This window comes from Dermochelys coriacea, chromosome 11, assembly GCF_009764565.3.
Source record: "Dermochelys coriacea isolate rDerCor1 chromosome 11, rDerCor1.pri.v4, whole genome shotgun sequence".
In the NCBI taxonomy this organism is placed as follows: domain Eukaryota; kingdom Metazoa; phylum Chordata; order Testudines; family Dermochelyidae; genus Dermochelys; species Dermochelys coriacea.
In genome coordinates this window covers 72,018,734-72,045,286 of record NC_050078.2, presented here as the reverse complement: position 1 = coordinate 72,045,286, position 26,553 = coordinate 72,018,734, and the positions used below count along the sequence as shown (strand labels likewise).

At 46.8% G+C, this 26,553-nt stretch overlaps 1 protein-coding gene across 1 annotated transcript in view; it reads right to left on the bottom strand.

Moving 5' to 3' along the window:
• ASB18 (ankyrin repeat and SOCS box containing 18) overlaps positions 1-26,553 on the bottom strand; it is a 35,844-nt gene that overhangs the window by 6,206 nt on the left and 3,085 nt on the right. Inside the window, exons 2-3 of the mRNA XM_038422579.2 lie at positions 24,655-24,922; positions 3,373-3,877 (exon numbers count right to left, since the gene is read on the bottom strand). Coding sequence (XP_038278507.1) covers positions 3,373-3,877; positions 24,655-24,922 — 773 coding nt within the window. The remainder of the gene's footprint in view (positions 1-3,372; positions 3,878-24,654; positions 24,923-26,553) is intronic.

Here is a 26,553-nt window from a genome sequence, read left to right as displayed (position 1 = left end):
TACAAAGTGTCTAGATGACTTAGGTGTCTAAGGCCAATGAAACATTCTCAGCAGGATAGGAACCTCTCTGATCACTGAAATAAGTTTCCAGCATGTATTTCATTAACATAAACATGGAGAGCAATAAGCCCTTGCATTTTTGAAAACTTCACCCTCTGTCTGCATGTGACCAACATTGCTCATTAAAATGTGATTTAAAGCCAAATGATGTGTGATGTTAAGGGCCTGATCCTGAGAGACACGCAGTGCCTTAAGGTCAGGCCCCAAATGAGGTGGCAAAAAATATACAGGGTGTGATTCACTACTGTATGAATTAGTCTATGTCTACACTGCGCACCTTTTAGTGACACAGCTGTGCTGCAGCCGTGCTGCTAAAAGGCACGCAGTGCAGCTGCTGTTTGTTGGCTGGAGAGCACTCTCCTAATGACAAAGCGCTGTTCACACTGATGCTTTTCATCAGCAAAAGCTTTTGTCGTTCGGGGGTGTGTTTTTTTCACACCCCCAACTGATAAAAAGTTTTGTTGTTCGGGTTCCAGTGTAGACGAAGCCTTAGTGGAGGCACATCAGACTGGACAAACACAGTGCTGAATTGGGCACAAAAAAAATAATCACACTGTACACAGTTGTTCACATGAATTTTTAGCGTAGCTGCACTGACTTCAGTGAAGTTACCCCAGGGAGGAACATCACAGATTTTGATACAGATGGATAAATAGAACAACCCAACCGTGCCTCCTTCCCAAACCCAGAACTATTTGTTTATGTCAGGGGATGTGATGGTCCTTTAGTTCCATTGGGGACTTAATTAGCTGCCTCCCAGGGTTCAGGTCATAGCTGCAGGTCACCTGGTCCTTAGATCAAAAGCCAACAAGCAGCTAAATGCAGACAGAGCTCTAGCTGCTTGCAAGGAGCAGGTAGGCACCTGCACAAGGCCCCCCGCTCAGGGGAGAAGGCCCTAGAAAGGGGCCAAGCAGCTGGACATGGTTTACCTGTTTAATTTATCTTGGCCTTTTTTTTTGTTTTGTGAAAAAAATTGACATCCTGCTGCAGTTTGAGAGCTTTATTTGATGCCCTACCTGGCTTAGAGTTTACTAGCTAGATGCTCCCAGCTCTGTTGGTTCTGCCTACACATGTGTGAGCACAGAGTAGCCTGTGTACATGGGACAGAGTTCATAACTCAGAAGCCTTCTAGGGCCAGGTTAATATCTAGGGTAACTCAGTTTTCTTCACTGGAGTTACCCAGAGGAAATGTTTAGTCCTCAACATGTAAGTTAATTGAATACATGTTGGCAACGTATTTAAAGTTTGTACTCTGCTTTGGGTGCTGTATTCAAATCACGAGTTTCTTAAGAAAAGGATGTAAATCTACTGCAAGAAATGTTTCCCTTTCAACATGGAAGCTAACAGTCACTATCATCATGCTGGGGAACATTTTCCAAAGCGCCTCTGTTGATTTAGGCTCTTCAGGCATGTAAGCACGTGGGACTCACCCCTGTGGCACCTCTTGCTGGGGTCCTGGGAATTAGCTCTACTTCCAGCCTTGGAAAACCCTCTGCAGGCCGGTGTCCCGTTTACACCAGGCCCCTCGTGTCCCTCCCGGACACAGTGCTCCTTGCACATTGGGGTGCTGCCCCCTCACAGTAACCCCTCACTTGCAGGGTCTCCCCTCTCTGGGGAACCCCACCCCCTATCCCTACCTCACCTCAGTTGAAGGCTACTGCCAGTCACCAGCGAGCCCCCACGCCCTGGGGCAGACTGCAGTATAAGCCCCTCATCACAGGCAAGGTTGGGTTTGGACCTGCTGCCTCTGTCTAACCTTGGGCTGTTCCCTGCAACCCCAGTACCTCTTGGGCCTAATACTAGGACACAGCCTGGGGCTTTCCTGGCGGGAGCTCTCCAGCCCTGCTCCAATCTAGGTCCTCTGCTTGGGTCCCTGCAGCCAGGTCCCTCCCTCTCAGAGCTAGAAAGAGACTCTTGAGCTTCAGCCCAGCAGCCTCTTTATAGGGCCAGTGGAGTCTGTTTGGGGCCACAGCTGAGGCTGCCTCCCAATCAGCCCCACCTAAGGCTCCCAGCCCCCGCCCTCTCCCAGGACTGGCTTTTAACCCCTTTGGGCCGGGAGTGGGTGACCACCCCGCTACAAACCTCTTGTTGAGGTTCTGGCTGCACTTCTCCCCACACTTGTTCCTCTTTGCACACCCTATCCGTGGCCCCACAAAGTCGCAAGACCTCCTCGTCAACCTCCTCCCGGCTCTGGCCAAAGTTTCCATCTATAATACCAGGAAGAGGATGTTAGACGAGGGGGTGCTCTGCAACTGCGGGGCCCATGTCCGTTCCTCCCTAGTGTCACGTATCTGGGCAGAGTTCCACTGTGCAGCATCCGCTGGCTCCCTCGACAGCTTTGCGGAGCAGTGGGCGCTGTCCGGGGTTCTCTGCTCTGTGTCCCCATCCGGTATCCTCATTTTGAACCTTTGACCTTCACTCCGATCCCTGTTTTTTATTAGTTGTCCCCCGTAATCAGTTGGTCCCTGGGTCCAGTGGTCCTTTCCACTAGGCTGGAGGAAGGGCTTGCGCCCACTGACTTCCTGGGTTTCCAATACAACCCCGCAACAAGGCCCATTTTCAAAAGTGACTTAGGAACCTTCATCTCATTGCAAATTAGTGGAGCTCAGGTTTCTAAGTCCATTTTGCAAAGCTCCAGTGACTTGAAATGAGGCGTAAGTCCCTAAGTCACTTCTGAAAATGGGACTTCAGAGCCTAAGTCACTTAGGTGCTGTTGAAAATGTTGCCCACTATCACTACACGCGAGGTGAGTGGCGCGCTATTAGCTTGTTATTCCCGTGCCTACATTGACTAGAACTGCTCACCACTCTCTCAGCAGCCAGCTGAGTTCTGACGTCAGCCTTTTGAAAGAGGCTTTGTCCTCTCTTCTTTAAAAGAAACATGTGAGTGAATTTAGTGCTCAGGCAAGGTGCTGGGTGGCTGGCCTCAGAGGGCTAATTCCTCTGCTTAGTTATAGACCAGGGACAGTACAGGCAGTTACATTGCAAGTTTCAGCCCTCACCGCCCCACCGCAGCCAAAAGGGTCACTTCAAAGGGAGCTAAGAGAGCAGGTCAGTCTCTGAGATGGCCAACAAGTGCTGTGATGTGAACTCCTGTCTGCTGAAACCTTGCCTGAAACCACCAAATCCTTTTCACATAGGCCACTGCACAGCCCTGGGCTGCTAACTGCCCTCAGCCATTACTGGCCTGGATTAGAACTAGCAATCAGTTGGCCAACCTTACAGTAGCCCTTTACCGATCCCCTTGGAAAAGGCTCCTTGGTATTTAAGCTGGCTAACTGCCTCTGCCTCTAGCCAATGCGTGAGACTGTACCTTCCCAAAGGCCATAGGCCAGATTTTTTGGGAGCCATGGTTCAGCAATGTCTGCACTGTGAGATGTGGCCTCAGTTGCTGCTTGAAGGCTGCGGTCTGTAGGATACAGGACAGGGGGGATACTCCGTTGTAATCAATGGCATTCACATCCGCTTTATTCTGCAGCAAAAACTGGACCAAGCGGTGACTGGCATTCTTGCAGGCTTTGTGGAGTGGACTCTTCTCCTCTTCATCTGTGGTGTTGACATCTGCTCCATACTTTACTAGCAATCTGCACACCTGCAAGTAGCTTCCTTGCTCTGCTTGTTCTTTTGCCTGTCCGCAAGTCACGCTGAGTGCCGTTTCTTCCCGACTGTTCTTCCTATCCGCACTAGCGCCATACCTCAAGTACAGGAGAGCATGATTATAGAGGCCATGTTTAGCTGCTATGTGAAGTGGTGTCTCCTGTGTCTCTTCACTTGGTAGATCAACCATCGCGCCATACTTCACCAGAAGTTTCGCACATCTGTAATGAAGTGACACTGGCATTTACTGAAGGAGAAATAGAAGCTGAGCTGTTTGACTTGGTTATTATTGGGCCATCTTTGCCACCTCCCATTAACGAGACCACTAAGATTAGAGAAAACAGATCTACCAGCCCATAAGCTCTTGGGTGGCCTCCAATGACCTCTGATGGGACTTGTGCTCCTAATTCACTTAGGTACTATTGGCATGATGGGACACTAAGTTGAGGAATGGAAACAATGTGGTTAAGGCTGGAGTGGCCCACCTTGATTGGGTGTCGACACTCATTCAAAACATATAAGCAGCCTTTATTTAAAAATGAATTGAAATGTACCGTAAATTGTGTTTTCTTTAAGAGCAAGGCACAGAAAAATCAGCCATGTCTGCCTGAGATGGTCGCAGATGCAAGGCAGCCAGCACATGCTGGGCCACCAGAAGGGGAAAAAATGAGGTGTATGCTTTTTTAGAAAACACTCTTAACCTGCTACTTATAGCCGATGCAGAAGAAGTGAGTCTTTTGGCGAGTTCTGGAGGAGGGAGTGGGGGACGCTCGGCAAGCCGGTGCTGTGTGGGCATCCTGTGTATTGAGGGTGGTGTGGAGGAGCAGGGGGAAGCATAGAGATGAAACTGGAGAAAGGAACGAGGCGGGCATCCTGGGTGGGCTGGGATGTACCTGAGAGGAGGTCTGAGACAGAGTGGTATGTAGGGTCTGGAAAGGGAGAACAAGAAGGTTAAGCTTGATGCAGTGAGGAAAGGAAAGACAATGGAGGCATTAAACGGGGGTAGATGCTGTGGTCAAATCAGTGGATGAGATATCTGTGTTTTGAAAGGGGTGGTGGTCAGGACCAGGGTTCAGGCACTGTTCCACCCAGGATAGGGAGCCCAGCACCAGGCTACGTCATCACATTGCTGCATCCGGAAGGGGCTCCACACACAAGGGAGCCTGTTCAGAATAAGCACTGAGGGTGATGTGCAGGCAGAGCTCTCGGAGCCTGGCAGACAGCACGGCATTGGTGACTTGACCTTGAGGCAAACACCCTTTGGCCCAGTGTAGAGTGCCCTCTGTTCTTCAAACAGGGGTTGTTAAAAGCTGTGAGTCATCAGACCTGGTAAGTCTCCTCCAAAGACATCCAGTTTCCAGCCCCCTCTGCTGGGCTTTTCAGGCAACCTCTCGGGAACCCCAGAGAGAGCCTGAAATGAGCCCAGAGGCTCTGCATCCTGGCAGGGATGGCTTCCTTGCTTCCCTCTCCCTTATCTATCCAAGGTACTTACATGTCCTCCATCCCGTCAGCGTTTAAAGCATTTATCCTCATAATACTCTCATGTGGTAGTGCAGAGCTGTTATTCCCAGACAGAGGGGGAACTGCAGCAAGGAGAGGCTAAGCGATGCCACACAGGAATGTTGTAGGGGAGTAGGAAATTGGACCTGGGTCTCCCTGGCAGAGCTACACAACCGCTGTGGTTTTCCTGCAGAGCCAGCTGGTCAGCAAGGGGTTGGGGTGGGGACAGCAGGCTGCAGTGCAGAGTAGGGGGCAGACAGGAAGCTCATCAGCAGACTGGGGAGGGAGCAAGATTCTGGCTCTCCATCCCCAGAAAATACTCCATAGGGAGAAGGGGGGATCCCCTGGCCCTGCCAGAGCTTAGGGGAAAAGGTCTTGTTGCCTCAGGCAAGACAGGAAAATCAGGGTGAGGGGGGAAGGTGAAACTCAAGGAGGAAGAAAAGGAGTGCTTGTGGCACCTTAGAGACTAACAAATTTATTTGAGCATAAGCTTTCGTGAGCTACAGCTCACTTCATCGGATGCTGTAGCTCATGAAAGCTTATGCTCAAATAAATTTGTTAGTCTCTAAGGTGCCACAAGTCCTCCTTTTCTTTTTGCGGATACAGACTAACACGGCTGCTACTCTGAAACCTGTCAAGGAGGAAGCAGGAGCATAGGGGTGGGGGTGTTAGAGAGAATTATGGAAATGAGGTCATGCATATTCTCATGCGTATTGGGGTATTATTTGCATAATCCTCCAAATCTGCAGCCTTATTAACACTGGAGCAAGTTGAGAGCAGCTCGCTCCCTGCATGCCATGGCTGTGCCTAGCAGTTAGCTAATCTCTCCAGCTTTCGGGACTTTGGGTCACACAGCCACCCACAAGTGCTTTCCAGGCACGGGAAGAAAGGTGGTCTTCTTTGGCTTATGTGAAAGAGTCTTCTATCCCCAGCTGTTTAAAAATTAAAGCTGTGACTCTGGCTGATTGCTGCAAGTGCAAACACTGGGCTAAGGTCCAGAGCCTTGTCCACACGAGGAGAAAGGAAGGGCACTGGTTGGAAAGGTTCACACTCAATACCAACCCCAGGCACTTTACAAATGTTGAGTGTAAGTGCCTGGTTGCAATGCCTTGGGCCATGATCAGGTCTGGCTGTATCAGTGTAGCCTGCTGTGGTTTCTTCTTCATATGGATGGGGAGCCACAAGCAGTAAAGCTACGATGCTTCAGCCAGTCCTCCCAGTGCCATCCCTACACATTTGGGAATTGCCCCAAAGCCCCAGCTCTCAGCAAGGGCTCTGGGCACTACATAGTAGATGCTCCTGGAGACCCAGGGTCCACTGGTACAGGCAAGGTTACAAGGCGGGCACCGCGTGTGGATGTGCCAGAAAGGTTTTGTCAAAATCAGTGTTGCTCTGGAGACACATTAAACTATTGCAAGGACACATAAGACAATCAGCCAGTTCATGCAATCAATGTGTCTGCAGTCATTTCATCTCTTGGTGTAGATAACAGCCCCAGAGTGTTATGCAGACTATCCATATAATCCAACTCTTGTCTGACATGTATGCCTTAGGGCAAGGGTCTGTGTGTAGGCGGTAGGTGGGAGGCGGTGTGGAAAGGCAAGGTTCTTTATATAGATGTCAGCTGTAAGTGAATCAGGGAATGATTCTCAGCTGAAAACATCAAACCCACTGTCTGGACCTTGGCTGCCAGTGGTCAAGGCTGTTCACGCTGGTATTGAGCCAGAATAACTAGACGGGAACAAAACTTCTATAGCTACTTAATGCATTGACTTGGGCTGCTTTGAGACACATGGAGTGCTGTACATGGGCAGATTTGGCATTAAAAATGCTTTCTTCACCCATTTCTGACACTGCCATTTAAGTGACCAAAACTACTGCCTGTGCCTTCTCCTAGTTTCAGAAACTAGTAAGGTGCTGAAACATATTCTCTGGCTCTCCAAGTGTAGTGTAACTTTACTCACACTAGAATTGTCTATTTCCAAATTGTTGCAAGAGAAATCTTTCAATAGCCTTGCATCAATGGGAGAACAGACGTTTTAATTGTGAGGTTAAAACTTTGAGTTGGAAAAGAATTGGGGCATGGGTGGCAATTATCCAACAAGAACTACTTTTCTGGTTTGTTGTCTTCCTTGGTCAAGCTCTGCAGTCTTTCCTGAGTCCCTCCTTATTCAGACAGAAATCCCACTGATGTCTATGGGAGTTTTGCTTGAATAAGGAATGTAGGATTTCACCCCTTGTGTGTACTGCAAGGGAACACTTCCTTTCTTGGTTCAAGCCCACCGAAAGAAATGTATTTTGTGAGCAGTGTACAGAATTGCTTGCTACCCAACTTTGGGGACTGTCCCATGTGGCAGTACCTGCCATTTCAAGAAGAACAGGGTTTGTGTTTAAACAAAAACATTCCTGTAATACAAATTATCTTGGAAATTTGCAAAAGAGTGATCTCAGATCAGGGGAGACTGTCATGAAACCTTGGCCATTAAAAGGACACCCTCCCTTCTTTACAATATTCTATTTACAGAACAGAATGCCTTCTGACAAACAGAAGGGGGTTAAAGATAAACAGTCCACACCAATGGTTTTTTAATGCAAGTAAGTGAATGTGATAAGCCAGTCTAAATGAATCAAAGTTACTGCTACTTTTTCTACTAGAAGTTGACGTTGTATCCGTTGTAACGGTGACATGGTGGCAAAACAATGTCAAATTCTGCAGTACATGCAAAGGGCAGTTGGCACCAATGCCAGTACAACTGGCCATGCTGTGATTAGGATTTCTATTAGGTAATGAGAGGAGGGCAGCAGGGAGAAGGGGAGACTCATAGGTAATAATGCAAGACCTTGAAAATATTCTGGGATGTAGATTTCATAGTAGAGACTGATGTGACAGTATTGGGCTCAGCTGTACAGCAATTTTGCACCTATTTTACTCAAATATGCTTCTACAGAGTTTAGTGATGTTCAGTGCTCATATTTAACTGAAATGAACCTTGCTCAGGTCCAGATTGACTCATGCAAACTTCAAGCAGGTTTTCTTCCCCCTAGCGCTCCTTATACATTGCCATTTGGCTTTGGTGCCTAGAACAGTCTGACTTGTAACCATGTTAAAGACTACCAGATGCCTAATGAAAAATCTGTTTGGAGACCCTTCTGACAACGTTATGTAGCTACTTAATTCTTCTATCTTCTCTAATTTTTCTTTCATTAAATGGTTATATTTCCATGGAAATTGGAGATAAGGGCTAGATCCCCAGCTCATCCAAATTGACGTAGCTCCATTTGGCCCTCTGGTTTTGGAAGGTGACCTGTAAAGGACAAATGAAAATCAAACTAACCTCAGTACTGTAGTCCTGGTTTAGGAAAGCCCTTAAGCATATGTGTATACCACTGTTTGGTGCATGTTATGTGTCCCCCTCTGTAACCAGTTCACAGTCTGCTACAGGCCCAGGTTCTTTAGATCAATCTATAGAGACTCACATATTTAGCTCTGGAGGTCCCTGGTCCAATCTCCACTGTTAGTCAAGATAGTGGCTATCACATAGCAAGGGCGCATGGGGACTTGAACTGCTGTGGGCCTGAGAATGAGTGTCTTCTCTCCAGGGGAAGCATGTAACCCACTGGTTAGTGTACTATAACTCCTCACTTAAAGTTCGTCCCGGTTAACGTTGTTTCATTGTTACGTTGCTGATCAAATTAGGGAACATGCTCATTTAAAGCTGTGCAATGCTCCACTATTACATTGTTTGGCTGCCTGCTTTCTCCACAGCTGGCAGCCTCTCTATGCCCCCCCACACAGAGCCTCCTGCCCGCCGACAGACCCCATGGATCAGTGCCTTCCCCCTCCTCCCCCGGCCTCCTGCCGGTGGTAATCAGCTGTCTTGAGGCTTTTAGGAGGCAGAAGGGAGGGGGGAGGAGCAAGGACTCGGCGTGCAGGCTCCCCCTCCCTCCCCTGCCTCCTGAACATGGCAAGCCAGCTGATTGCCCGGGCAGGAGGCGGGGGGGGGGGTAAGGAGGGGGAGCCTGCACACCTAGTCCTCACTCCTTCCCCCTCCCTTCTGCCTCCTAAAAGCTGCAAGCCAGCTGATTGCCCCAGCCAGGATGGAGGGGGAGGAGCGAAGACACAGTGTGCAAAGTAAAAGGGGAGGAGGTGAGGGGGGAGAAGAGGAGGGTCAAGGGTGGGGGCTTGGGGAAAGGGGTGGAGTGTGTGGGCTGAGGGTTGAGTGATGATGATCCTGACAGGGAACGCAGATCCAAAGTGATTAGGGGAGTTGGTCATCTAATGACTTGCTATAAAGAAATTTACCAAGAAAAAAAAGGAAAGCAAAACAACGTCTAGATGTGTTTTTTCAAGTTCAGAAAGTTCAGCAAGAGGAGCAGCTGGACAATCCACTCTCTTCCACTGTTTGACTCCACCACCTCAACCAAGCTTCTTATTTAGCAATGATGATTGTAGTATTAAATTGCTTGTTTAAAATTGTTTAAAATGTATATAATATATTTTGTTTGGCAAAAAAAAAAATTTCTCTGGAACCTAACCCCCCCATTTACATTAATTCTTATGGGGAAATTGGATTCGCTTAACATCATTTCACTTAAAGTCGCATTTTTCAGGAACATAACTATAACGTTAAGTGAGGAGTTATTGTACTATGTACCTGCCTCTATGCCTGATCCACAGAGGATATGGGTCTGTTGAAGCTCACAGCTTGAGGATCTTTCACTCAAGGGTAGGGACTTGTGCTTTCTGCTCTGGCGGTTCCATAGGTGCTGACTTCTGCTCGCGCCGGTGGGTGCTCGACTCCTCTCTGCCCCCCGGCCCTGTCCCCATTCCAACCCCTTCCCCAAATCCCCGGCCCCTCCTCTTCCCTGCCTCCTCCCCTGAGCGTGCACCAATGTGTGGTGATTGGTCCATGTTATCAATGTATACTCGTAGCCAGGTGACAGGGCCTGTTTGCCATCTTCTCCTCCTTGACCTCTAGGTTATGGGTGCTAGTGGATGATGGTGGCCAGACACATACAGGAGGTCAGAGTAGATTGTCTGGTGGTTCCTTCTGGCTTTGCACGCTACCACTCTATGATATTGTTGATCACACACTCCTTGAATACTTGTGCTCTTTTGGCTTTCGTGACTCCTTCCTCTCCTGGTTTTCCTCCTACCTCTCCAGTCACTCCTTTAGTAACTATATTGGTGACAAAGGTAAGCAACACATAAGACCGTGGGGAAGTAGATCTGGTCAACATTTTTTGAATAATAGAATATCAGGGTTAGAAGGGACCTTGGGAGGTCATCTAGTCCAACCACCTGCTCAAAGCAGGACCAATCCCCAATTTTTTTTGCCCCAGGTCCCTAAATGGCCCCCTAAAGGATTGAACTCCCAACCCTGGGTTTAGCAGGCCAATGCTCAAACCACTGAGCTATCCCTCCCCTTAGATATTGACTGAAAATATCTTCCACTGTGAAAATGGGGTTTAAGTCAAAAGGAAGATTTTTGTGGGAAAATGTCATTTGATGCAATGTATGCAGTTGGTGTTGTAGCCATGCTGGTCCCAGGATATTAGCGGGACAAGGAGGGTGAGTAATATCTTTTATTGGACCCACTTCTGTTGGTGAGAGAGCCTGGTGAAGAGCTCTGTGTCAGCTCAAAAGCTCGTCTCTCTCACCAACAATAAAATATATTGCTTCACTCTCCTTGTCGGGCTAATTGGAGGCAAGGAGAATTTTCATTTTGTTTCTATGTGAAATTTTTGTTTAGGTTTTTAAAAATCAAAATATATTTGAAATGTAGAACTTCCATCTCCTCTATTTGACAAGGTGCAATAACAAGAAAAATGTCAAAGTTTTCTTCCCTCAACACGCTCTTCCTCTCTTTCCCAAGCTAACTTGTTACAGCTTCTCCAATGTTGGAAAAGTTAAAGAGGGAAGAGGATGGAAAAAATCAAGGAAAAAGTGGAAAAACTCAATGACATAGTTCATTCTGTGGTGAAAAAGAAAAAGCAAATAAAAATGGATTATTTTAACATCTAAAATAAAAAATTCAAACCATTTCCAAAAATTTGCCACAGAAAATCAAAATTTTGAATGGCAAATTTTTGTTTACAATTTTTTTTCAGGGGAAAAATAGATTTTTTGACCAGCTGTATTGGTAAGAGTAAATGTTTTCCTCCTGCTCCTGGTCCTGTTATTGTTATCCTGATCCGTATTAGTTAACGTCCCTTTCACATATCAGAGCTCAGCATCCTATTTCTCCAGTGGTTACTGTTACATCTTGCCTTTAAAGAAAATTGCTAAGACCTGGCAGCCAAAGCTGCCATCCAGGCTCTCACCATCCACTATCTTGTTGGCTACGACATCCTGCTCCTTGATAGAACCCTTCACTAAGACATAGGTACCTGTCCCAAGTGGCACAGAGTTGTTTGTTATTTACTTATTGTTGGGCCAGGAAAACAGGGAAAACACTTACGAGATTCACAGGAGGTGAACAGCCCTATGAGGTTTCTCTTCTGAATTTCCCTGGTATTATCCTGACTGCTGGGAGGGGAGTATAGGGGTGCCTTGGGTTCTGGAAGGCTGAACCTTTCCAACCATGGGGATCTCCAAAAGGCATCATGACAGAGGAGCTGCAGCTGGTTGTGATGGTACCAATCATCAGCTGCAATTGGCAAGGCTCCCTACTGCCATGGGTTGGGGTCCCAGAATATTAGTACCACACAGAAACCTAGGAGGAGAGCTGGGACAGGGGCCTGGGAATACCTGCTCCACGATCTCCCATTGCTGGCTTCCAATCCACAGAGCTGCTCCAGAAGCACATCTGTATGAAGCAATGGGGTGGAGTGAGGCATTGCCACAGCAGAATTTCTCTTCTCCCGTCCATGTAGAAAGCAGGAGATGTGTGAATGGAGGGCCTAACTGCATGCACAGGTTCATCTGGAGCACGCCAGCCCATTGCTAACCCTCATGTTCCTCACTGAAAACAATGGATCTTTTCATTTCATACAAATGTGTCTCCATCTCGGTCTGAAGCAGACAGGAATTTTCCACAGATCCCAGTAATTCAGCACCAGCGCACCTGATTCTTTCCAGGCTCCTGTTTTTATTTTCTCCTGGTGCCACTGACAAAGTTTAGAAGCAAAGAACTTTTTCTCCCCCTCAATTTTATTCTCTTTAGAAGAAAAAAGGAAAAATCAACTAAATTCTCCTCTTTTTAATCATCCCACCTTTAGCAAAAGGGAAAAAAAGACCGAGTGCAGTGAAATTTAGAGATTCGTTTTACCCCACCATGTTAATTATCTCTGCTGTAAAAAGGAGGTCAAGGAGAGGAACTCTCTACTAAATAGGGCGAAGTTGGCATGCATGGCTCCTAAAGCGAAGAAGGTAAGAGTGAACTTTACTGGAACTTTTTTTTTTAAATCTCTTCAAAAAGCTCCTAGATTAAAGCTCTGATATGCTTTTTTTTGGTTGAATTCTCATGGATTCTGAAGCTCAAATGGCTGGAAGGAAGCCCAGGTAATTTTTTTTTATCCCAGTCACTCAGAGGCTCAAAGGTTTTAAGTCCTGCCCCCATGGTGAATTGCCAACTATATGGGAATACAGAAGAACCCGACACATAGGTGTTCTGGCCATTGTTATCAAGAGGGAGAAAAATAAAATAGCTCTGTATGTAGGTCAATGACCTGCTCTTTACTGTCAGTAAAAAATTAAGGATGACCTAAAATCTACTACTCAAAACCAGGGACAAGTAGTCTCTCTTAATCAGACGAAATGTTTATGTTACCAAAAGCTTGACCTCCTCAGTGTCTAACTTTAGCAAAAGTCTTTGCAATTGAAAAGCAGTGGTCAAAACCTCAAAACCTGTCTGAAATGTCTATTAATTTTTGATCCTTCAAGGTAGTTGGCTTAGTTATTGTAGAGGCGCCCGGTAGCGCTGCTGTAGTTAAGGGTCTGCCAAAATTTCCATTATAAAGCCCCAATATTCAAGGGCTTATAACTCAGCTGTTTCCACATTGCCTCTGTCTGTAACTTGGGTTACAGGTTGGCAGCTCAAATGCCATTTCACTCCTGCCTCCCCATTCGTGTAAAAACATGTATATCAGCTAAGTCTGTAGAGTGACTAAAAGAGCCGAGCAAAAAATCCTGTGTGGGAGACTTTTATATTTTATGCCAGCAAGTAAAACATAATTTTTATGGTATGGGAGAGTGAATTTGGTGTCTGGGCAAATAAATAGTTTTGATTGCAAGGCTGTGGTTAACAATTATTTTAGGTCATAGGCTTGTGGACCAAGCTTTCTCTTTCTAGAGAGAAAATATTAAAAGGGAAATTTAGGGATTAATCCTGCTCTGATAGAGATGAATGGGGGAAAAATCAGGTCCTTTATTAGCAATTGTGGCTCAGTGTCACAAGACAATATTCATCCAGCTACCCTCTTGGAAAATCATTTTTGCTTTTTTTGTGTCACGCAAGAGCTTCTCTGCATCATCATGTTGTTCTTCTATCTACCCATGTATTTTGGTCGAATCATTAGTATCTTTTGGTGCTTGGAAAAGATTCACATTTATAGGAAATGCTTGAGAGATTTATTTTTGAAATCTGCCTCCCCTGAGTGGATACCTTCTTTTCTTAAGAGCCTTACTCACACACCTGTCCAACATGTGGCTCATCATATCTGTGTTCTGTAGTGTTACCCCAGACTCTCAACATAGTTTTGTTTAGCTTCTCTACCTGTCTAAAGGGGACTGGTTTGAAACCAGGGTGGCACTTCATTGAAACTGGCAGGCAACGAAGTTCACTACACTTCTAAGCATTGTTACCAAGATATCAAGGTAGCTTTGCTTTTTAAATAAAAAGCTTTCCAAGTTTTAATGATTCAGACACTTCAAGTCATACTGGGCTGAAACTTGACATAGATCACAACCAGGATGAATGTTTCTTTAAACATTTATACCAGCATCTTAATCTATTCTGCTGTAACACATGGCATGTGTACTCTTCCTGAGGTTCCAGGCATTACTTTATTGCTATGTCAGACTAGAATCAGTATAGTATTTGTTGCAAGACAGAAGGGGCTGCAACCCTGACAAAGTGGGTATCTCCTTCTACTCACAGGGCCTCACAGAAGCTAAGGGACTTCACTCCCGGAAGAGGACATGCAGAGTTTCCATCACCACACCCCTACGGGAGATATTCCAGCAGAGGGATGCTTTAAAACCTGCCAAGACCCTTAGGTGCACTACTTGCAGAGACTATCCTGCAGATGCACTGAATCATCATCATGTTCCATGGTATCCTGGCTATACTCTCTCCCTGGTCATCACCTGCCCCATTGCTTTGCTGATCCCCTGCAGAGCAGGAGTGGGTGAGGGCAGGTATTGTGTCTGCTTTCCACAGTCACAGGCTTCACTCTTCACTATTTTACATTTGGTGACAATGTATACCTTCAAATCAGCGGCACTGCGATGGGTACCCGCATGGCCCCACAGTATGCCAACATTTTTATGGCTGACTTAGAACAACGCTTCCTCAGCTCTCGTCCCCTAATGCCCCTACTCTACTTGCGCTACATTGATGACATCTTCATCATCTGGACCCATGGAAAAGAAGCTCTTGAGGAATTCCACCATGATTTCAACAATTTCCATCCCACCATCAACCTCAGCCTGGACCAGTCCACACAAGAGATCTACTTCCTGGACACTACGGTGCTAATAAGTGATGGTCACATAAACACCACCCTATATCGGAAACCTACTGACTGCTATTCCTACCTACATGCCTCTAGCTTTCATCCAGATCATACCACTCGATCCATTGTCTACAGCCAAGCGCTACGATATAACCGCATTTGCTCCAACCCCTCAGACAGAGACAAACACCTACAAGATCTCTATCATGCATTCCTACAACTACAATACCCACCTGCTGAAGTGAAGAAACAGATTGACAGAGCCAGAAGATTACCCAGAAGTCACCTACTACAGGACAGGCCCAACAAAGAAAACAACAGAACGCCACTAGCCATCACCTTCAGCCCCCAACTAAAACCTCTCCAACGCATCATCAAGGATCTACAACCTATCCTGAAGGACGAGCCATCGCTCTCTCAGATCTTGGGAGACAGACCAGTCCTTGCTTACAGACAGCCCCCGAATCTGAAGCAAATTCTCACCAGCAACCACACACCACACAACAGAACCACTAACCCAGGAACCTATCCTTGCAACAAAGCCCGTTGCCAACTCTGTCCACATATCTATTCAGGGGATACCATCATAGGGCCTAATCACATCAGCCACACTATCAGAGGCTTGTTCACCTGCGCATCTCCCAATGTGATATATGCCATCATAGAATCATAGAATCATAGAATATCAGGGTTGGAAGGGACCCCAGAAGGTCATCTAGTCCAACCCCCTGCTCAAAGCAGGACCAAGTCCCAGTTAAATCATCCCAGCTAGGGCTTTGTCAAGCCTGACCTTAAAAACCTCTAAGGAAGGAGATTCTACCACCTCCCTAGGTAACGCATTCCAGTGTTTCACCACCCTCTTAGTGAAAAAGTTTTTCCTAATATCCAATCTAAACCTCCCCCATTGCAACTTGAGACCATTACTCCTCGTTCTGTCATCTGCTACCATTGAGAACAGTCTAGAGCCATCCTCTTTGAAACCCCCTTTCAGGTAGTTGAAAGCAGCTATCAAATCCCCCCTCATTCTTCTCTTCTGCAGACTAAACAATCCCAGCTCCCTCAGCCTCTCCTCATAAGTCATGTGCTCTAGACCCCTAATCATTTTCGTTGCCCTTCGTTGTACTCTTTCCAATTTATCCACATCCTTCCTGTAGTGTGGGGCCCAAAACTGGACACAGTACTCCAGATGAGGCCTCACCAGTGTCGAATAGAGGGGAACGATCACGTCCCTCGATCTGCTCGCTATGCCCCTACTTATACAACCCAAAATGCCATTGGCCTTCTTGGCAACAAGGGCACACTGCTGACTCATATCCAGCTTCTCGTCCACTGTCACCCCTAGGTCCTTTTCCGCAGAACTGCTGCCGAGCCATTCGGTCCCTAGTCTGTAGCGGTGCATTGGATTCTTCCATCCTAAGTGCAGGACCCTGCATTTATCCTTATTGAACCTCATTAGATTTCTTTTGGCCCAATCCTCCAATTTGTCTAGGTCCTTCTGTATCCTATCCCTCTCCTCCAGCGTATCTACCACTCCTCCCAGTTTAGTATCATCCGCAAATTTGCTGAGAGTGCAATCCACACCATCCTCCAGATCATTTATGAAGATATTGAACAAAACGGGCCCCAGGACCGACCCCTGGGGCACTCCACTTGACACCGGCTGCCAACTAGACATGGAGCCATTGATCACTACCCGTTGAGCCCGACAATCTAGCCAGCTTTCTACCCACCTTATAGTGCATTCATCCAGCCCATACTTCCTTAACTTGCTGACAAGAATGCTGTGGGAGACCGTGTCAAAAGCTTTGCTAAAGTCAAGAAACAATACATCCACTGCTTTCCCTTCATCCACAGAACCAGTAATCTCATCATAAAAGGCGATTAGATTAGTCAGGCATGTGCCAGCAATGCCCCTCTGCCATGTACATTGGCCAAACTGGACAGTCTCTACGTAAAAGAATGAATGGACACAAATCAGACATCAAGAATAATAACATTCAAAAACCAGTTGGAGAACACTTCAATCTCTCTGGTCACTCGATCACAGACCTAAGAGTGGCTATCCTTCAACAAAAAAAGCTTCAAAAACAGACTCCAACGAGAGACTGCTGAATTGGAATTAATTTGCAAACTGGATACAATTAACTTAGGCTTGAATAGAGACTGGGAATGGATGAGTCATTACACAAAGTAAAACTATTTCCCCATGGTATTTCTCCCTCCCACCCCACCCCCCACTGTTCCTCTGATATTCTTGTTAACTGCTGGAATTAGCCTACCTGCTTGTCACCATGGAAGGTTTTCCTCCTTCCCCCTCCTGCTGTTGGTGATGGCTTATCTTAAGTGATCACTCTCCTTACAGTGTGTATGATAAACCCATTGTTTCATGTTCTCTGTGTGTGTGTATATAAATCTCTCCTCTGTTTTTTCCACCAAATGCATCCGATGAAGTGAGCTGTAGCTCACGAAAGCTTATGCTCTAATAAATTTGTTAGTCTCTAAGGTGCCACAAGTACTCCTTTTCTTTTTGCGAATACAGACTAACACGGCTGCTACTCTGAAGCCTTCACTCTGTGGACTTTCTGCCTCTGGGGGCTCTGGGCAAGTGGCAGAAAGTCCATGGTGGGGAGGCTGCCCCACACAAACTCTGAGGGATTTAATGTGGGTCTGGAGGGGCCCATTAACCTAAGATTGCTGCACCTAGAGGCAAACTACTTACCAATGGAACAGCCAAAGCTTCCTCAGCAGTGGGCTGCTTCTACCTTGCAGCCAGGCAGCACTGCTCAGGCAGGGCCAATACCTGCCTCCCTGGGAAGGCATCTGCGATGGTCTGTGGGGGCAGAGCCAGCGCTGGGCACAGAGACTGCCTGGAGCAGAAATGGGTGTGGCCACGGCGGATGTTGAGATTGACCCACAGGCTGGATGGCTCACTGACGTGAGTCTGGGGGGGGAGGTGGCGCTCCCTCCCCACCCCACATAGAGGCTGCCCCAGGCCCTGCCATATGGGGCTGGAACGAGCTGCCTGGCATTGCCACTTGCTCCCCCAAACGTTCCTCCATGCCCCCCTTGGGGGGTGTGCCCCTAGAGGGAAGAGAGTTGGTCAGGGACAGGAGAGACCAAGCCCTGGGGTCCTGCCCTAGAGAAGTCTGACAAGCGATCTAGAGAAGTGAAGTAGCCATGGGGAGCGGAGGAAGCTCCTGAGTAAAGCCAGAGATAGGCAAGGAGATAGAGAGGTGAGGTAGGGAGGAGTCCAGGGAAATAGTAACCAGGTTGGAGACTGAGCAGACCTGGATTGCCAGTGAGAGGGTCCCTGGGCTGGGACCGGGGGTAACAGGTGGGACCAGGTTCCCAGTAGCACAGGACCTGGAGTTGGAAGAGGAGGCTGCCTGTGACAGTATCTGGACAGCTTCTCCGGTGGGACTTTGTTATCCTAGAAGGGGGCACTATATAGTGACCTGGCCGGAAAGCTGAGTCACAATGAAGGAGGACTGAGTCAAGGAGAGAGAGGGGGGCAGCAGTGCAAGTAAGCATCAGAAGGGGGCGAAAGCTGAATCCCCAGACCCAGCCACCAGTAGCAGTGGGAGGGGAGCCCTTTACAGGCTGTGACTGTGAAAAGCAGCCACAGCACCTTCCCTCACTCATTCCCCCTCTACAGGGGACCCGTAGGCAGGTGAATTTAGCTTAGGGCTGTACTTTTGGTGAGCAACAGTGTTGAAACAGTGAGCATTTTTACTCCCAACAAATGTGGTTTTATGTGAGTATACACGTCTGCATGGCATGGCAATGTCTGTGACCAATACATTTGTTTGTCTTCTCCAGCCGCCCTGTGTCAGAGGACTGTGTGTGGGGTGGTGTCTCTGATTTGTGCAGCACAATATATGACCCTCTGTAAATTATCAGTTATGTCACATTTGCATAAAGTGTGGTCTTACCATCTCTCCTAAAATTTCCCTTCTCTGTGAAATGACTGCTGGTAAAAATTTCATACCTGTTTTTTTTCCAGATGATTACAACTTTATTTTTTTCTAGTGCTGGCACAATTTTTTCACAATTAGTATTAATTAAAAAATGTTGACTGTGTTTAAATTTCAAAAATATTTTCATAAATAAAAATAACTGGATAGTGGGTCAAAAAGATTACTTTTTGCACTTTTTTGTTGAGCTCTATTTCTCTGTTTAAATTCACAATCAATGAAATGTGGTAAAAAAAATCCAAGTTTGAAAAATGTTGACCTGCTCTATTTGAATCCTGCTAGCACCCTAGTTCTGGCTACTGGCCACAGACAAGCAGACAGACTCTTCAGGGCATGGATTGTAAGGCCCTAACCTTGTCAACACTTATGCATATGCTTTACTTTATTGCCATGATCAGTCCCATTAAAATGAAACATCTGTGTAAGTATTTGCAGGATTGGGGGCTAAGACAAGAAGCAATATAAATGTGATGGAAAGAGAGATGCAATCAGTATGCACATTTAACATATTTAAATGCCCCAGCTATCCAAGTGCCCTATCACCTATCTTATTAATGGATAACTTTTTGTTGTAGGCATTATGGAAGAAAAGGGTACTGATTTTGCAGTTCACCTGGGGGGAGGGTGTTCCATGGAAGCAAGGTACAAGTAGTAAAGGAAGGGAAATGCCATAAAAATGGCCTCTGAAGAGCACTAGGCAGTAACATGGTAGGTGTGGTAAGGACTGACACAGGACAGATGGGATTTGCTCAGCCACTGAGTGCATGCTTTGGAAATGTCAGAAATGGCTGAGGTCACCTTCTGTTTGGTGACACAGCCAGATATCTTACAAGGGAAAGTGAATGTAATTCTGTGGAACCTGGAGGGAGGAAGTTCATATTGATGAAATTTTTGTCTGTGGGAAGTCTGAGGAAGAACTTAAGATTGAAGTAAGTTCCCAAGGCAGTTGTGTGGCTGCTTAGCTAAAGTGAAGAGGAGTGTACGCTGAAGCAAACCCAATGGCATGTTTTAGGACATGTGCTTGATAGAGGATGAGGGAAGAGCCAGAGGACTCCTAGAGCCAAGCTATAGGACTGTATTAGAGCTGATGGTGTTTCTAGATATAAAGAGTGAAGGCAAATTTATACCTAACCTATCCTCAAAAGGCCAAGCTACTTATGTGATTCTTAAAGCCCTAAGGATGTGGGCCAAGACACCAGAGGAGGGATGGTGCAGTGGTTAGGGTGCTAGCCAGAGACCAGGTTTAAGACCTTCCTCTGTCACAGCCTTCCTGTGTAACCTCAGACTCTGTGGCTCTGTTCTCCATCTGTGAAATGGAGATGATACATCCCGCCCTCATAGGTGCATTGGGCGTGGTGCAGATACAATGGTAAGGGGCACCTGAGGATTTAAACAATCTCTTAAGCAGGCTTCTATTGACCATAGCCCCATTACTGGTATTTGATGGTGTTTCCAAGACTACAGTCATTTCAGCAGATAGCAACAGCTACACCCTTGGTGAGTTGCTACTCCAATGGCACAGATATGGCTGGCAGCTTATAGCCTATTCTAGGTACCTTTGTCTCCCAAACAGAACGTTTGTCTCTATAGGGGTGTGCAAGAGTTTAATATGCTACTTGTACAGTCTTGATTATTTCAAGTTGCCCACAACCACAAGCTGCTCTTGCTATTAATAACTAGAAAAGACCTGGCCACTGCCAGACCCACCACCGAAGACAGAACTGATTAAAATAGCCATTACTGTTGGCACACACCCACAATAGTGTGCAATAGACGTTGGCTAAGTTACTTGCCACAGTCCCACACCTAGCTCATGAAATCTATGCTCTGAAGCTGAAGGTCTGATTAAGTATGGGGATATTACTCCAACAGTCCTTGAAGGATACATGAAGGATACCAGGGCTTTAGGTAACGCTGGGATTGAGCCCAAATGGCAGTGTTGTGGCCCAGCACAAGGAAAAGCCTAAAATTTAAGGTAGAATCACGTGAGTTTTGCAGAATGACCAGGAAGAAATCACAGAGAAAGTCCCATCTTCCATGTAAGTGTTCCAGACACTACATATGCCTTTGGGAAAGAATAGCACCAGAGCTGTGTGAAAGGGACGCACCTATGTGGAGTGACAATTTTTTTATATCTGTAGACATTCTAACTAGATCTACAACTCTCCAGGTCAGAACATCTGGTCTCATGTGGCATTCTGGAAAGAAAGAGTCCCTGATAATGGACCACAGTTTGCCAGCTCTGAATTCCATGCTTTTGGGAAACAGTGTTACTTCATGCATATTCCAGCCCTCATCATCATGAGGGAAGGAACTGACTGGTGGAGAGAGCAGTACAACTAGCTAAGAACATACAAAAAGTCCCTGTATTAGCTATGCTGAGTGATACAGCATGGCAGCTGATGATAGGTCAATTGGCTCACATTCTGAGCCAATGTGAAAAAGTAAATCATCATTCTAAATGGCCTTGCTTAAAACGTGCAAGGCTGAGAGGTGCCAGATCTATGAAGTTTCAGGCTGTCTTCCTCAGCTGCTGGCATGTAGCTCAAAACATACCGACATTTAAAAGAAAGACACTAAGTCTTGATAAGACTGGATAAGGCAAAACATTGGCCACCACCCATTGCCACCAGATGTAGCTGTGCTCCATTCCTTGGCCCCATGTGAATCCACCTGACAGAGACCAACTAAGGCCCTCACTAGAGCTGGCCAGGATTCTTAGATGACATGTTTTATTGTCGGAAAATACCAATTTATCAGGAAGATTTCTCAGCTCCATGATGGAATTTCTGGTGTATGAAGATAGCAAACACTGCCTGACAATAGCTTAATGGCACTCCTTAATGACACCACCAGAGCAGTGACTTGAACTTGGCTCTTCTACATCTCTGGTGAGTGCGCTGATGAGTGGGCTATTCTGGGGTGGCTCTCTGATGCTCCATGAAAAAATTCAGAAGCTCTTGATTTTATCCAAGTGTAAAAGGAAACACAATGACAACAACCTCAAACTTTTTCATCTCTAGAATTCCTGTTTTCCCATCAGCCCGAGTCCTCACTACAGAAGGACCAGGCAGCATCCGCAGCAGGTTCCAAACCCAGCTCGTTTGTGAACCTACTTGCATCACGGACAGGGTGGAGGGAGGTAATCCTGCAAAGGAGAGTCCTAACCATACTGAACATGAGTCTCCACTTGTTTGGATTTGATAATCGCTGTGAGTCAACTGGACAAAATCCTCCTCAAGGCTAAATTGTGACTGGATTTTGACCTAGAGTTAGTTAAACATTAATTATTGTTATAGATTGCTTATGGGAAAAAAGGTGAGGAGAAAGATATGAAGTTGTGGGTACTGCATCTTTACACTGGTAGCAGTAAGCTAGAAGCAGCAGATGGGCAAAGCTTGTGGGCATAAGTTCTACAGTGAAGCAGAGTCACTTTATTAGAATAGAGGAAACAAGGATTTTTGCTGAAGTTCCTTGTTCAGTATTAGAAGAAAGAGACTGATTTTGTCATTGTCACATGGCAGTAATAAGTGTGGTAAAACAGGTGTGCTGGATTTGCTAAGCAGGGGACTACAACTCCCATCAGTTCCCTCCCCACGGCACATCCTTTCTGCTGGCTAGGTAATGAGAAAGGTCCTGAAAGTGGCTGGGCTTAGTTGGGAAGCAGCAGATGGCCTGTGTGGTGAGCCAGGAGCAGCAAAGAAGCTGAACACAAAGTGGAATCTCCAGGAATGGTATGTGGAACAAGGCTGTGTGTGCTAGGTGTTACAGCTGGGTGCAGGTAAGGGTGAGGCTTATTGGGGAGTAGCAATGGCTGAGCAGGGAGCCGGTGCAGAGGGGTCCCAGTGAAACACTAACTGAGCCTGGCCTGGAAATCTACAAGCTCTTACTTGCTGGAAAAGAGACTGGACTGTTTTGGAAGTTTGCCTGAAAAGGGTTGTGCCTAATTCTGGTTTCAGTTAGTACAGAATAAATCAAGAGTAATTCCACTGAATTGAATGGCATGATCGTAGCGTGGACTTGCCTTGAAGTCAGAACCCTGCCAACAGGGCCAAATTCAGCTTGAGTGTAAACAGTAGTGAAAAGTTATGTCAAGGGTCAGAGAGGAGTAACAGTATCACATATTCAATGGGCATGCAGAATTGGTATCCCTGCATGTAGGTAAATCTTGATCAGTCACATGATGTAAAGCCAATGTGACATCAGTGGAGGAACTGCTTTAGTTATTTCCATCAGAATAGAAATTACAGTATGACCTAGACGATGCAGTAGGAGGGGCTTTATCTTTTGTTGTCCATTGCTCTTCCTGCTATACTCAACGCTGGCTCCTTTGGCATGTAAGTTACCCGTTTTGCACAACCACTGAATACCAAATCAGTGGATGCGACACAGCTTTACCACTTTCATCCACTCGGCATTGGGTGTTCCATGTTTATTCTTCTCTCCAGGACTGTGGCATATGTAGGCTGTGGTTATTAACATTGCTTTCTACGTACTACTGCACCTTGATGTTTTTAAAAGGAATCTGCCTGGCTGCAGAGGCAACTGGTACCTGCTGATAGTGGGAGCGGGGCAGAGTAAGGGCAGAGGACTTCAGCAGTGTTACTGAGCATGCTCAGTCTGTGTGAGCATGCTCAGTACAAACCAAGCAGCAAATAGGGGGAAGGGGGGGCCAGGACAATGATCCTGCCTGCTCCCCCCCCCCATGTGTCACATCTGCCTGGATGATTTATGAGGCAAAGTTGATACAGCATGTTAGAGGCGAGAGAGCCATGTGTTGACACTGAGATCTCTCCTGGAGACAGCTTTGTAATTTTTCTTATTCCAAGATATGAAAATCAAACTTGTTTTGTGGCAAAATGTAAACATTTCCCGGTTTTGCTCAGATGTACTCCATCTAAGTCAACCTTTTGTTCTGTCAGCCGGAAAGGCTAACTGGTCTTGGTGTTGCATAATCTCTCATCACCTAGATCAGTGTTTCCCAAAGTTGGGACACCGCTTGTTCAGGGAAAGTCCCTGGTGGGCCGGGCTGGTTTGTTTACCTGCCGCACCCGCAGGTTCGGCCGATCATGGCTCCCACTGGCCGCGGCTCGCTGCTCCAGGCCAATGGGGGCTGCGGGAAGGGCGGCCAGCACGTCCCTTGGCCTGTGCCGCTTCCCACAGCCCCCATTGGCCTGGCGAACTGCGGCCAGTGGGAGCCGCGATCGGCCGAACCTACAGACGCAGCAGGTAAACAAACTGGCCAGGCCTGCCGGGGGCTCTCCCTGAACAAGTGGCGTCCTAAGTTTGGGAAACACTGACCTAGATAAAGCAGAGGGGTATGATACATGTAGTTAAGCTGCAATTGTGGTGTACACATCTGTGCATTAGACTTAAAGAGTCTATGCCTGGAGGTTAGCCAAGCTAAAATCCAGTTCCCTGTTGCTATATTAACTCTGCAGGGCTAACAAGTAGTAAAAACCGATTCCAGTCATTAACAGAGTCAGGAGAGGAGATGCTGACTACACACAGGAAGTACATCTGGCGTGTAAGAAGCAGTCAATTTTATGTAAATTCTTCTGACTCTAATTCCCCTTGAACTCAGTATTATAAGGGAAAGTCACTTTGCTTGGGGCAGGTTAGTGCTGAGCAATCTCCGAGATGCTATAGGCTCTATAGGAGTCTTTCTATAGGCTCCAGCGGGCTCTCGATCAGGCCCACATAGAGAAGAATATATGGGCTGGTGGAGAGAAGAACTGCACAGCGAGGGTTAAATGAACATTACAATTGCAAGGGTGGTGGTGGTTAATAATGGGAGAGAGTGGAGGGGAGTGGGTTCAGGCTGCTTGGCACAGCCCTCTTCTTACCCCAGCGTGTTCTGGTTGGTGCACAGATGCAGTGGTGCCAAGCCTTCCTCGCTCAGGAGGTTGGGGTTGGCTCTGTGCTCCAGCAGCAGCTCCATGCAGTCCGTGTGGCCTCCCTTGCAGGCCTCATGCAGAGCACTCTGGCCTCCTGGAGCCATGTTGGGGTCTGCCCGCCAGAACAGCAGATGACGCACGCAGGCAGTGTGTCCATTTCTGGCAGTGATGCACAGTGGGGTGGTCAGTTCCCTCTTGTATTCTAGGGACCACAGGCCTGTAGGGCAGAGAGAGAGAGAGAGAGAGAGAGAGAGAGATGGAGAGAGAGAGATGTGAGAAGGATGAACTTATGGTTATGGCACAGGATAGGGACTCCTGAGATCCAAGCTCTTCCACAGGCTTCCTGTGTGACCTTGGGCAAGTCTCTTAATTTTTAAATGCCTCAGTTTCAGATCCTCAAAGTGGTAGCCATGCTTCCCTTCCTCCCAGGGGTGAGGATAACTTCATTAGCAGCTGCCCAGCTTTGATCATTTCAGCACCAGAGGGAAGCCAATAAATGACTGGGGTGAGTGGCAGACACAGATGTCAGAGACTTTGCCCTTTTACACCAGACAGACAAGTTCGGTGAGGTGATATCTTTTATGGACCAACTTCTGTTGGTAAGAAAGACAAGCTTTCAAGCCACACAGAGCTCTTCTTCAGGGCTGGGAAAGATATTCTGAGTGTCATAGCTAAACACAAGATTGAACAGATAGAATATGTGCGGCTAACTGCTTATGCTATGCTAAGGGCCCATTCAAGGTGAAGTGGTCTGTTATTTTATACAAGACATACAGTAAATGTTATACTTTTCAGCTGCACAAACTAAGGCCCTGTCTGCACTACAAAGTTATGTCAACCTAACTTCCGTTGACATACAGCCCCGGCAGTTATAAAATAGCTTGCGTGTGCACACTTAGCTCCTGGTGTCGGTGGTGGGCAGCCTCACCAGGAGCACTTGTATCAAGAGTATTGTCAGTGTGGGGCATTGTGGGATGGCTTCTGAAAGGCAGTAAAAGTCGACGTAAGCAATGCAGTGTCTACAATGCTGCTGCGTTCACCTGTGTACATTGACCGTGACTCTACGCCACTCAGGGAAGTGGTAAACTAAATCAGCATGGACAGGCAAATTACATTGATGGGAGCCAAATTTAAGTGAAGACACTTCCACAGCGATGTAAGGCAGCTTATGTCGACCTAACTATGTAGTGTAGACCAGGCCTGAGAGAGGAGCAATTAAAATACAAAGCAAAACAAAGAGACTTGGCACCTGTGGGCCCCCTCCCCTGCCTGGCACACAGTGCACAGGAAAAGGAATTTGGGAAAGTTTTGACCTGCAGAAAATGCTGAGCATTTGCAGCTCTTTAATGCACATTGCTCTCAAAAAGGATTACTGGCTCCGCATTCAACACAATTCTGGTTTCTTTCTTTCCCCCTTTTTAGTTCTCTGTGTGTGCAGCCGTTGCCCTTTTGCTGAATAAAACAGAGCAGTGCATGTACATTTTTTCACTCTCTGAAAACTTTGGGGCTTTCAAAAGGCCCGTTTAAGGTTGTTAGCCACTCTGAGCTGTGGTGGCTATAGGGGAAAAGAAAATTCCCCAGTGAATGCACATCAATGGGCAGGATTTCACATGGTAGGAATATCATCTTATAATGATGGAAGAATCAATATCATGCCTGTAATGAGCCGCAAAGGGTACCTTATTCAGAGACTTAACTTCTTCCCCTGAGCCCATGCTGAGAAGTTTTAAAAGGCAGCTTATTAATTACCCACCTGCATCTAATACAGATTTGTAACCTGTTGAGGACTGTGCCTGGCCCCTGGGTGTGCAGTTTATTGTTCATTCAGGGGAAAGCCTGCATTAGCTG